Source organism: Diadema antillarum, unplaced genomic scaffold (assembly GCF_040938485.1).
Source record: "Diadema antillarum isolate AM-2024a unplaced genomic scaffold, OU_Dant_1.0 scf00000217, whole genome shotgun sequence".
Taxonomy (NCBI): domain Eukaryota; kingdom Metazoa; phylum Echinodermata; class Echinoidea; order Diadematoida; family Diadematidae; genus Diadema; species Diadema antillarum.
The window spans coordinates 227,563-241,162 of NW_027271106.1; the positions used below are offsets into that span (position 1 = coordinate 227,563).

Here is a 13,600-nt window from a genome sequence, read left to right on the forward strand (position 1 = left end):
CATCGGCACTTCGTCAATTGATTACAAAGTTCGTCGTAAGACATGAACGATTGGTCATTCGCTGCTTCCCTCTCTAGAATGCAATCGTACATCATCATCCGGGGGACGACCCATTACTCAAAGCGTAGTCCACTTCCTGGACTGTATTCGTATGCAGCGTACCCGCGTACGTACGGGCGGACGTACGTTGATGGTGTATGTATGTACACTGTAGTACGCAAAATCACCCCTCCTGAATACTTTTTTTCGGGAGTACCAATTGGTGGAGTGTCGCAGTCAGCGGTTGGGCGCATTGTGTAGGTGCATGTATGTGTATGCGTGTGTATTGGTGGGGAATGCGGACGATTAAAATCGTCCAGTATCTGGACTACTCAAAGCGACGCAAGAAGCACGCGGCGCCAGCATCCATCCATTCACTCGAGAAGCCAAGCCTGAGAAACGATGAGTCAACGTTCTCGCTCTACGATCGATTTCTGAAGCGTCGCGTCTTTTCGACAGTGTCCGCTTGAGATTCGACATTCAAGGGCATCGTCTGCGCAGACAGATACTTGTGATATTGACTTATCATCCGCCAGGGTGAGTGGAGTGATACCGTAGAGGTACTTTAATGTTCCCCGATAGAGTCGTACGGGATGACATAATTAAATGTTCTGTCGTAAAATTTCTAGGCCAAAATGCTTGCCTACATTTCATGTGAATCTTGGAAGACAGCAGCCAATATGTATGTCACCGTAACCGCATCACATGTATAATCTCTTCGGGTGGTGGTGGTGGTAGTGATGGGGGAGGGGGGAGGGATGAAGATGGTCTATCTTCAATTAAAGAAATATTTGTCATATTTTCGTATATAATTTCGTAATTATAGACGGTTGCGACATGTACAATAACAAAAAATCGCCTTGGCATAATTGCTCTTGTCATCTTTGCCTATAATTCCTCTACGACATTTACAAGTATATGCACAATTCTATAAGCATACATTTTCCATCTGTATGCTGTTGATTTTCAAATCTTTTATCATTTGTTCTTTACATATTCTGAAGAAGGCATATAGGGCCTTACCGAGACTTCCTAGCTACACTGCGTTTAACGCTCATAACACTATGGTTGATCTTCCATGGATAAGAACATGGTGACTCCTCGTCAGTCTGGTAAACATGTTTTTGTCACTATCTCTGTCAACAGTTTACACGTGAATGACACGTCCTCGTGAACCCTGCCCAGATCCATCAATAAATTGCATTTCTTCAAGATCCCAAGTTCGCCTTATGCCATCTGTTTCTGCCATCCATGTGGCCGTGTTTCTCCCATCTTTTTCTTTCTGTTGCGCCGTCCATGGACTTCAACTCGGCTTCTTCGTATTTAGTCGTCCCAAATCTGTTCCTGTATTTATTCTTTGTTTTATTTTGCTAAAATGCAATCTCTTGAAGATAATAAAGTGAATCTCTTGGACAATATAAAGTGATGTGGCATGCACCAAGTGAATGTCTTCGGAGTCCATTTGGACGCAAATCCTGACCCAAAGAACAGTGATGGTTTTCGATCGCCACTGATCCAATAGTATTAAAATCACGACAAGAAAGAAGCGACAAACAGGTAGACCCACATACAGGTTTGTTTCTGGTTCTGAGGGGCAGGTACAGGTTCTCTCAATCTCTGCAGATGCCAATACGGGACTAAATTGTACTCGACCCTCTGGCGGAATTTATTACTTTGTTTTAAACTTTAGGTTCAGGTGCATCAAATTGTCATCTTTTTTATTCTTTATTTGCGACATATTTAGTGGTTAAGATATCTTTTGATGTGAATTTGGCTTTATAAGTTTGTGTGTACTCGTGGGTTTTTTTACGTTAACGTTTGACCATCAGGTATGTGGTACACCGTCATTAGACCTATTAGGCAGCACCTTGTGCTAAAATACTTTGAACCATATTGCTAGTCGTTACTGACTAAACGGAGAAGACACAAACGCGAATTTCAACCCGAGGGACCTTCATTCCTAGAAACATTCCATCCAAATGTATTTTACAATGTTTATCACTACAGAGAATTCTCGTCACAAGAACTAGTTCGTGACATTGTCAACTGACATGATGCATAAAGGCTAAAGAATGCTCAAGTGAAACTCAATGTGACTTTTGTCAGTCCCACCTGCTTTTTAGACATCACGTCAGATCAAATCCAACACCGGACTGCGATCGGAAACACATATCATAAATGTTTCTAACATACAACATAGATAGCGTGAGAAGCGAACGTCATATTAACGGTGGGGTGAAGCGAGTACACAAATAGAAACGATCACCAAACACCTTTCCCTACGAAAACGAGACTGACAACAAGAGACATAACGTAAACATCTACAGGAGAGGACCAAATCGTTCTCACTGACGCGCCCCACCCAAATCCCACCCCCTCCATCCGCCAATGTCGTTATGAGTATAATATAAAAAAAAAGGATTCGCCACTGACCTTGAAATCCGGCACGTCTCGTCTGTTCTTGAGTCCCTTTCCAAGACGCAGCGAGTACTCCGAGGATGTCACGTCATAGACGAAGGAGGCGTACATGATCTGCAGACCTATCCTCTCGCAGTCGACGTAGAGGATGACGAGGTTGCCCTGAACGTCCAGCGTGAATGTGTGCCAGGCCTTGTCGTCGCCCCCGGCGAGTCCCAGCGGCTGAAACTCAAGAGTAGCCTCCTGCATCTCGTCATCGCTCTCGTACGAGTAATGCACGATCGCCCGGTCGTCCTTGCGGTTGATGACGAGGCCGAACAGCCGGCGCGTCCGGTCGTGGGAGTCAATCGACACCACGGATCCCTTGGCCTTGTTGCCCATGCGGACTTTGGCGACGAGCACGAAACCGTCTTCCGTTCGCATGGTCTCCCCGAGTCTCGTTACTTGTATGGTGTTGGCAGCAATGTCCCCTTTGGATGGCTTAATCTTGTATGCCATCACGTTCTCCTCCTCCCCTCTTGCCAAACTTACGCCGGGCGATGCTGCCGAAATACCGACATCTTGCAGCACATTGAACTCCACCCAAGATGATTGTGCTGGAAGATGGACAAGGAATGAAAATATATCCATTAAAAAGAAATATAAGAGGGCGAGGAGTGGGACAAGGGGCATCGGGGATTGGCTTTGGAATATTTTGTTTTTAATAGAACAAAAACAGACAAGGCTATTCATTACTTACATACGATGTGAAGCGTATGTCAGGCATTTCAAGATAAGGATCTGATTCTGATTAATTTACTACTCTACTGGAGATGCACGCACTCAAGTTGATATCTTATGCAATCCATTCGGTATTTCTTACTACACTTCCCTATTTCTTTACCTGCGTAATAAAGCGAGATTTAAGTAATCCGGCATTAAAACCTATCGAATTTTACATCAAAATCCGAGTTGGTTGCGGGGGCATTGTGGTGCAAGCTCAAATTTCTTCTGGTTTCCACACTGCTATTCGAATCTCTCACAGAGCACAGATTCTCAACACAGGCCAAGTGGGAATGACAAATGTAATATCAACCTCATTAGTTTGAAAGGGCTGTGTGTTACTTGTCCACATGATGGGGGAAATGTGACGATTTCCTTGTTGCATTTTCTGCGGATAAGATTCCTGATTAGTGTGGTTTGCCTGTAAAGCATTTCATGTCATCGGCACTGACTTAAGTACTTACGCCAAACTCTTTCAAAGGGGGGCCCACGATACTTATCGTCGTAACTTTTTACGACAAAAAGTGACAAAATGAGATATGACCTACTTCTTCGGCGACCCAATGACACTGTGTCTTTTCAATACTCGCTAGATGGGGTAGATGTGCATAGTTGGTGACGTGGTGTAGCAGTATGTGGTATAATGGCGGAGTTTACAGGCACGGGATCGATATTTGTCTGTTATTTCTGCTACCGTGCCTGCATTGTTGCTTTCACATCAGTAGACGATAACTACCTTTCTTTACACGTCTGATTCCGGAAAGCTCATTTCAAGTGATGTTTAATTCTTGCTTTGCTCACTAGGGTTCTTCTAACTATCGTTCTTGCCCAGATACGGATGACTGAAAAGCAGGGCTTCGTGGACGGAAGCGATGACTTATGATATTTGCAGTCGCGCTGCATGGGGTAAGGCTCGATCGGTCCAGGGGTATACGAGACGGGTGCTTTGCGTTAGGTTGGGGAGAGACGGGGTGGTGGAATGATGATATGCCTTTCTAGACTGAATGATCAAGGGCAAGCAATTAGCGATGTTCCTTTTCAACCAAACCTCTCTTTAAGTCACCGCCAGTCGATAGGGCGAATCATTCCACGTCACGGCTCATTACCGAGCTGATTTTCTTTTTGTTGTTGTTCATGCTATCTGTACTGCCGCCATGGATTTCACTCGTATTCTGGGTTAGCTCTGAGAAAGTTCCCATCCTCTGAAAAGCTTTTAGTTATCTTATCCCTTTTGGATGTACCGCGTCTGGCTATTCATTGTCGACTGAACATTGCTACAAAGAATTCGTATCACACAGAATATATTTGCACGCACAAGGCACTGTGAATACTGGATTTTATGTGACTTGATATTATCAGATTACAAAAATATGTCACGCATGCCATCCTCTACACTTTAGCTTTTTATCATAAATCACAGTCAATGATTCACAATTTGCTCAGCTGCTCAGAGTGGATTCCAACTCGCGTGAACTTTCTGCACAAAGCTCGACAAACGCATTGCGATACAATACTGTATGAATGTTGGGATAATGAAATGAACTACATCATTTGTGATCAAAGGCAAAAAAAAGGTAACATTTAGGCCTACCTCGCCCGTTGCTTTGTTGCATTGCAAACCTTTAAATTCCCCCCCAAAAAAAACAAACAAACAAACAAACAAACAGCCCCCACACACAAAACTTTAAACTTTTTATGATACCTTCTCTAAATAAGTAAATAAGTAATTGATCATCCTCCAATTGCCACCCAAAGACCACTAATTTACCTGACCATTCACTTTATGAAGTCTGTACTCGATGTCTGTAATACCCGACAATGTCAATGTTATACATGGAACCACTGTGGAAGGAGAGGGATCATCTCGCGCCTACCTGATTGGATTTCTAACTGTGCATGCTTTACCTGAAGGTGAAAATGGCGTCTCGTTCCTACAGGCCTACTTAATCCAATCAACATGAGATGGTTGTATTTCTCTCATCTAGAGGGGGTTTTCCCTTCCTCTATTATACCCTACAAGAGTTTCCGATGTCAGAAGAACGGTTCTCATTAAAAAATTCTCGGACTTCTAATCGGATCGCTGGTGTTTTGATCAGCACGCGGGACAGGGCGGAATCGTGGGAATAGGAAAGGGCTGCTTCGGGGGGAAGTTGGTGGAGCACAGTCTATGCCTGAGAAATTTTCTGCCCTTGTGACTTCTAATGGAGCTACGTGGGCGTTAGTGATTGAGCTCTGACTACTGACACCTTTTCTGTTGGGAGCAGCCACGATTTATTGTGCCTGTGGTGAGTGTACCCGACTGGGGAGAGTCTAGGCAGCGTGTATTGTCTCATCGAGTCCCACAGCACACGACATGGCGCGCTCGCGTCGTCGCACACGAGTACTAGTATCGCAGTTCGAGTAAGCGATTAAACAAGAATAGACAGAAAGAAATGCCTCAGCAGTAGTTTAGGGCAATCGGCATTATGGAAAGCACAAACATTGATCAATCCGCTATCAGGGTGATCCGAGTCCTTTTTTGTTTACGACTAATATGCCCTTCCCTTTCTGTTGAATACTGGGAGCGGAACGCCAAGCCGTGTGTTAAAGTTTACACGCTGCGCTCTTGTAGGCATTCAAACACACCACCCACAATTTTATGGAAGCCACACAGTGGCAGGACCACAAACAATAAACTCAGCAGAAAGCTTTTTTGACCATTTTCCACGTTTTGATGGCAATCCCCTATCAACTATAGCTACCACAAACTACTAAATCAGTGAGAGTCATTTTCAGAATAGTAAAGAAAAAAAAAAAAACCCTTGTCAAATTTTCATGGAGCCCTGTTAATATTCAATTGTATTCTCTAGTTGTCAATTTATAAGTTTTGATAAAACATGCCTCAGCTCTGCTTAGTATCCATGGATTATGTAAAATTTGGGCATACATGTCCGTCAGTCTCTTTTTCTTTTCATTAATTAACATATTAAATTCATTATATTTTTCACTTGTATACCACGTTTGTCTTTGTAAACGTGGTTTCAGTAATTTGATCATGCTAACATAGACTTAATTCACTGTCGTTTAACGGTTTCTGTGAAATACTAATAATTACTATAAATATGTTTGTGTAATAAAACTACAAACAAAGTTATATTCACAGACCTATTCAAGTTTTCACACGATGTACACCAAACATTATAAGTCGTACTAAATTCTCTTAATAGTCCATCAACTTAACTCTTCGCTACATTACCAATTTATTTCTACTTAAGTGTAGCCGTAAATATATATAAAATACCATAGTCGATAGTATGAAATATATATATATAAAGAGGGTCCTATAGACATTTTTCAATAGTGATTTGCCATTTTTATACATACATGGTATATATTCTTTTCCCATTAGCATAGCTTTGTGTCTGTTAGGGACCACCAGTGGCGTTTGGTCATCAGTCTCAAGCCAGGCAAGTGGCCAAAGAATGCATTCAAAGTGAACGCATTCAAGCAGATAGATAATGATGATATCGGGGAGTGTCATTCAATTCTCGTTAATCCCAAGAGGAATCCGCGATTGTCCAAATTCGAAATGGTTGGACTCACACGAGAGCCATGTTTGTTCGTCTCAGGGCTATTATATTCAGCGCGGGAAGAAATATGCCAAGGCACTGTTCAGCACTTTGATAGCATTCCGAGAGAATGTCGTAAAATAGTTGCAAACACACCGTTTTTACTATACCTTTCCAGAATGTTTCCTTTGTTTCCTTTTCTGTATCATTCGGTTTAATGCTTTCCCGTCTGTCCATCGTTTAAATACGCTATATAAAGGATTAATCTGCACACAGTATATTCACTGTCAGCTGTCTCTTCAAATTCACATCATTACAAGGACATTGAATGTGCGAAAATAACAAACAAATGTACGTGATGTATTGAAAAAGAAGAAGAAATGAAGGCAATCTATTTTTGTCTACCATTATCTCAAATAAAAGTATTGTATAAGCACCACCTCCAGTTACGCACTGTTTCAGCACGCATATTGCCTCCTGTGCTTTAGACCAGGGCTTATGAATCATAGGTATAGTCAAAAGAGTCCTGAAGTACGTATAAAGCCACAATTTGATGCGCAAATTTAACAGGTCTGAAATGAAAGAGGGTTTTCATATCCAATCATCGGCGAATTCAGAAACAACAGGGCATAGCATCACGACGAAAAAAAATGTGCTTAGTGGCGACCTCCTAGTATACAAATGGAAGCAGTACTCTACGTCTTGTGGAGTGGTGGTATAGTGGTGGTGGTGGGGGGGGGAGGGCGATTGTTCCGTGCAGAACGTCATTTGTGCGGTAGAACTCCTGTCAGAGCATCGTGGGACTAATACAGTCAGATTATATTAATGTTAATGAAACAATTAGGATAATCTATTTCATGTTTGGGTTGTCCATTACTAGTCATCATTATCAGGCAGATTGTGACATTATTGGCCAAAGACCGTGGCATCTGATGCTCAAAATGAACCCATTCCATAAGGTGAATACGCAAGATACTGTATAAGTCCATGGGGGCTTTAAAACCCCAAAAGTAACCACCTATCCCTATAATGAATGTATTCTGCAGTGTTTAAAATATATCTTTCTCTCTGTGCCTAGCAGCATATTCTGTTCCATCTGTAGGAGGGAGTTCCGATCTAACTCAGACGATATGGCACAGGTCTAAAAGATAAGACCTGCATCCGAGTGCGGACGGTACACGTACAATCTTAAACTCCCGAAGTAAGCACTTTTGGCACTCCACTCCTCTGCGTGCTCGGGATATACACTACACACCTATACATGTACACAGTGTTCGTTCGAGATTTTTTCGTTTATTTGTTTTTGCTTGTTTGTTTTATTTTGTTTGTTTCTTTGATTTGTTTTGTTTTGTTTTGTTTTTCCAAGCTCGGCAATCTTCCAGAAGAGCAAAGGAATGCAATAACGTATAACGAGTATTCAAGTCGGATGACAGCAACTTGATTTAAATCAATTGTCTGTGCGTACAAGCATTAAAGGTATCGTATAGTTTTGGTTGAGACCTAACTTCAGGTTTCTAACATTTTTTGGTGAGATAATGGGAAACCTCTTATGAAATATGAAAGAGCATGTAATTCTATGAGGAATTCAACGTTTATTTGATGAAAATAGGTTTTGAAATGGCTGAGATATCCAAAAAAGAGCGATTCTAATAAAGTGTGGGACCCACACTTTATTATGATTGCTTTTTTTTACCTTGTTTTTGGATGTTTCGGTCATTCCGAACCCGATTTTCATGAAATATACTTTGAATTCCTCCTAAACTGGTATGCTCTGTACTATATTATAAGTGTTTTCTTGGTATCTCGTAAAAAGTTTAAAAGCCCAATTCTCATCTCCACCAATACTGTACCATCCCTTTAACATGTAACCTGGGGCTGTAATATTATTGCATGTAGCTCCATGGCGTGTAACCATAGGATGTACACGCGAGTTAACGTTGTAAGAATAACATTATCAACATGATACTGTCACAAATAGATGGCTCTTGCGTCGAGATGCTTTTATTGTAACCGATTGACAAAATGCCCTTCGTCGACGTACATAAGCACAATCAAATGATGTTATGTCTTGTAGAGTGATAACCATGATAAAAACAAAACAAAACAAAACAAAACAAAACAAAACAAAACAAACTGTGGGCATACATAGCGGGTTAACGTTGGACCCGAACCTTGCCCCAGTGAGAGACTAATTACATCTATTGAAGAACAGGTTGTCAATGCCCAACTTTAAGACTGATCAGAAAATCACAGACGTCATGGATACTTGATCCTCGTAATTAGTCGTAATTAAGTGTTCGAGTCGGTGGGGGTGAAGGATCCGCTGTCCTCTACGATAGCATCGGCATGAATGCCCAAAAGCGTGTGAGCGGCACAAGGAACTTTGCAAACCAGCACCTGTCCGAAAGTTTCGTCGCCGGAGCTCCCGCCGATTCATGGGACGGGACATGGGTGGACGTTTATCAAACCGCTCCACGGCTGTCGATGCGTAATTCGGTTAATCAAAAGGGATATGGAACAGCCACCTTACTACACGGATTTAATTGAGTGCGGTTAGTTTTCCAAAGCTTATGGCAATTACGTGCGACATCTCTTCTTTCGCATCACGCTCTCCTTCTTAATGTTTCTATTTTTCGTACCCTTAAAATATATATTCTTTTGGGACACAGGCCACAAATGAAACTCTTTTGAATGAATTGTCTACGTGTTCATTGGAAGTATTTTCTTTCTCCAAGCCAATCTGTCTTACATTTACATTAAGTTGATTGCGAAGGACACTCAGTTTTAGTGTCAGTTACGAAAGCAGATTTACCAATAAACCATGATGATTATATTTCACTAGTAGGACCTACATTGTATATATGACATATTTTCTCTACTACTGTACATTCAATAGTCCATTGCTTTAAATCTCTCTGCTTCATACGTCCGTCTTACCATTGAACTACATATGAGATTATAACCGTATAAATGCATACCACTGCATATGATTTGAATTTATAATTATGCCAAAATTTTGTTAAGATTTGTTACACTGTTTGGAAAATGCAATGCAGAAATAAAACTGAACTGAACTGAATTGAACCATGGAGCTAGAACTGTAGGTCCATGAATGAGCAGTTAAAATTGTCTTTTAGCTTCTGAATACGTGGCATTAACACAAGTGACAGATTTACAGAATTACAGATTACAACATCTGCCGGGATATCGCACTTTGCTGCAAAACATGTCTGTTTTTCTTTTTAGAATGTGGTTCAGATCTTTAGGTATAGTGCAAGCAGAATAAGATCATGATCAGATGCTATTTTCGGAGTGAATTGCAACGGAAATATATTTTCGAATGCCTCAGCTGTGCTATGACCTTCTCTTTACATCCGATGTGTTTCCTTTTCCTTCTCTCTATACTCTCTGTGTGTCCTTGTCTGTCTTTCTGTTTGTCTTACCATCCGTTCCCCTTCATTATTACAGATATAGAAGGGAAATACATTTCACATCTCTGATCTATTTTCTTTATCAACAATACCAGAAAGTTTTATTATTCGCAGGTCTTGTTCACTAAGGTTACATTCCTCCTTTTGGCGCTTCTGTGTGGTGTTTGGGCAAAGAAAAGATGCTGTGATTTATATTCCCCTATGGAAACATTTCAAACTCTTCGGCTGTGCAGTCTATATACACAACCCCTTTCATGCGACGTGAATAGAGCAGATTGGGTATTATTAATGTGAAGGCTTAACGTTCCTTTGATAGCGCATAGCAGAATAACATTTTCTCGACGTCAACCTTCAAATGCTGACACATTGGGGTTTTTTTTTTCCGCCAGCTCTACAATAATCTTCACCACGAGTAGTTTCTTTCTATAGAAAAAAGGAAGCTGTTTTCTCCCTTCCCCACTCTTTCTCTCTTCTACTTTTCTGTGCACGAATGTCCCGAGATTGAACTTTGTAAAGCAAGACCCCCCTTCCTTCTACCAGACGTGCTGTGTTACTCATGCTGAATGCATCTTAAAAAATACTCGTCTTTTACAACGCATCATGGTGCTTTATTAACATACATCAGGTTATTGCTGAAATTCGGGCACACAAATTGTCTGTATAATCTCCTAATGTATTTGTATAAATTACATGAAATCTAACAAGCTACTTTGGGTAGTTGAATTCAAACACGAGAGCAGCCGTGAAATTGTTTTTTTTTTTTTAAATCCCAAACATGTATGTAGATTCAGTGAGTAAAGAATAGTCGCAGAATTCATTAGTAAAATATAAAAAAATCGGATGATCCGTTCAAGAGTTATGAGTAATAAAGTTTTCATCAATCACCGCTGGATACAAAAGGCTACAACAATGGGTCCTTTATATCGCGGTTACAACACATAGGCCCTATAATGTTGCGCTGATTTATCATTACCTATATGCTTCTTTGTGAATATATTTCTCTTTCCCTATGCGAGTCATTTCAATTTGTCATGTATTGCTTTTTGGTTATCCAAATGCAAAAACATCGATTATATAGAATTGGTGGTTTCATCGGCAATTCATGTATAGATTGCGGACGTCAGCAATTATTCACTCCGAAAACTGTCTTCGTGTCCATAATGTTGATTTATCTTGTTTTTATCTTCTTCTTTTTTTACGGAGATGGTGAATTCCTTGACTGAAAGATTGGTCTGTATCTGGTCGTCGGGGGATCAAGTTAAGCGGAGACTACGTCTGGCTTCAAACGTGAATAAAAATGATTAAAAAAAAACTCTTCCGGACAGACGAATTTTTCTGTCTAGTTAACGGCATGCAATGTTAATGTATAAAAATATTGGCTATTTAAACAAAAAAGAAGAGTCCAAGTATTCAGTCCTAAGGACGCATACAGATTTTCAAGTATAAAGCTAACGAATTGATAAGAATGCTTGATATAATAGGACCCCTACGCCATTTAGCGTAAATGCCATTTCATAGGTCATTTGCAAATAAACCGATCCTACGGGACGGATATTTCTATTGACACTTTATACAATAAACTCATGAATTACAAAATCAACTGACTTATCTTATCAACCGAAGTTCCTGTCAACCTCCTACTGTTTACCATGCCTAACCGCTCCCAAAGTATTTCCGAGGGGTAGTCGTATTATTGTTGAACCATAGTTCCTTCCACTTGTAAAAACATACAGCTTCGTTTTGTCCACACTCCTGTGGGTACGCAGAGCCAAGCCATGAATGCCAAAAACCTGCACTCACTTAAAGGTATAATTTGCTATTTGCAGATGAAACGAAAACCCAACATTAGTAATTTAAAATAGTTCTAAAATGTGAGTTACGGATAGAAACAACCACTGTAAAATTTTGAATGAGTAAAATCGAATTAAGTATTGTTAAATTTACAAAATTTGAACAACAGTTATAATAAAAATGTTTCCACACTAATCCGTCTACAGTTACTGTTTATTTAGAAAAATACATATATCTCCTTATATTTTAGGCTTTGTCGCGAAAAATTGTTTATGATATAGGATGTTTTGAGGTACACCAGACCTACACATATGCATGGAATGTCATACCATTATCTTTTTTTTAAATCACTGTTCCCAAAGGTAAACAAGTCCTTTAACACGCAAATTGACGATTAAAAACGAATGTCAAGGCAATATCAAGCAAGTGCTCCACGGAGGCAACAGACAACTAGTATTCAGCAACCTCAGCTGCAGGATAAAACTTGGCTATCATTACAGGAGTTATGTACTCACCTCTCATGGCTGGCAATATTACAGCCAGTAAAATTGAGATACACGCAGCAAACGGTATTCTTTCCATGGTCGGTTGTTTCTCCTTTTGTGTGTATGTGTGTGTGTCTGTGTTTAATTCCTTCGCTCTATTTTTCCCCTCAACGCCCCAATTAGGCGTCGAGCCTCCAGAAGGCTGTGTAACTTCCTCGCAATCTGCAAACCAAATGGTGGGAAGAGAAGTGAGAAAACAATGTTAGCAAGGAGCCAAATTATAATACGTGGAAGTGTCAAAGTTGGCTAGATATTGATGCCGTTATTAGAGTCAGTACTGTTAAAAGAGTCAACACATGCAACATAATATTCTGGAGAAAGGTTTTGTACTAATTAATGTTACAAATATTTTCAAAAAATCTGTTTATATATCAAACGTATAATTTTACATGCAGAGTGTTGAAAAAACAACAACAGAAGCGCACGTTAGTCAAGTTATAATTACCAGCGTTCTGTCCAGTTGAATGTTAAATCCGTATGGCTCTTTGCCGACTTTGCGGGCAGGACAAGCACGACGATGCTTATACTGTTATCCTCATCCAGCGGGTTATCGTTTTATTCCGAATGGATGGAACCAAACAAGATAAAAAGTTTTGGGGAAAGTATCCCAACACTGTATTAATCCAAATCACGCAATCAGTCGCTCACACAGCTATCACCGTAACATTTCTCGCGAAAAAAAGAGAAAAAATGATTCCTTCTCACTAGGGAAACCAAGTTCTCTCCACGCAGCAAGGCGTTACTCCCGCTCATTCAGAGTGCTGAATATGACGGGCTCATTCACATTCGCGTCTCGCTGACTGCTCTTCAGTCTTGTGCCACTCGATATCTTTCTCGTAAGTGTGAAACTGTGTCTGCGACTTGTTTCACGCGAATAATATGAGCTCCTCGGTTCACCACTCCAAACGTCAATCATCTGACAGTAGGACGGAAACTCTTGATTCGAACCAATCAGCGACGCAGACTGCGTAGCCTAGCAACGCTGGAGCGAACCCCAGAGCTCGGCCGTCCCGAAGAGTTCAGTTGAAGAGAACCGAACTCCGGCCAACTGTGCTGGGGTTGCAAT

The 13,600-nt window shown here is 40.8% G+C and overlaps 1 protein-coding gene across 1 annotated transcript in view; it reads right to left on the reverse strand.

Annotated features, from left to right (window-relative positions):
- Nucleotides 1-13,362, reverse strand: part of LOC139724506 (thrombospondin-1-like) — a 73,247-nt gene extending 59,885 nt beyond the window's left edge. The window contains exons 1-3 of the mRNA XM_071635640.1: nt 12,980-13,362; nt 12,505-12,696; nt 2,473-3,053 (exon numbers count right to left, since the gene is read on the reverse strand). Of these exons, the coding sequence (XP_071491741.1) occupies nt 2,473-3,053; nt 12,505-12,571 (648 nt within the window). The 5' untranslated portion in view covers nt 12,572-12,696; nt 12,980-13,362. The remainder of the gene's footprint in view (nt 1-2,472; nt 3,054-12,504; nt 12,697-12,979) is intronic.
- Nucleotides 13,363-13,600: the final 238 nt, after the last annotated feature.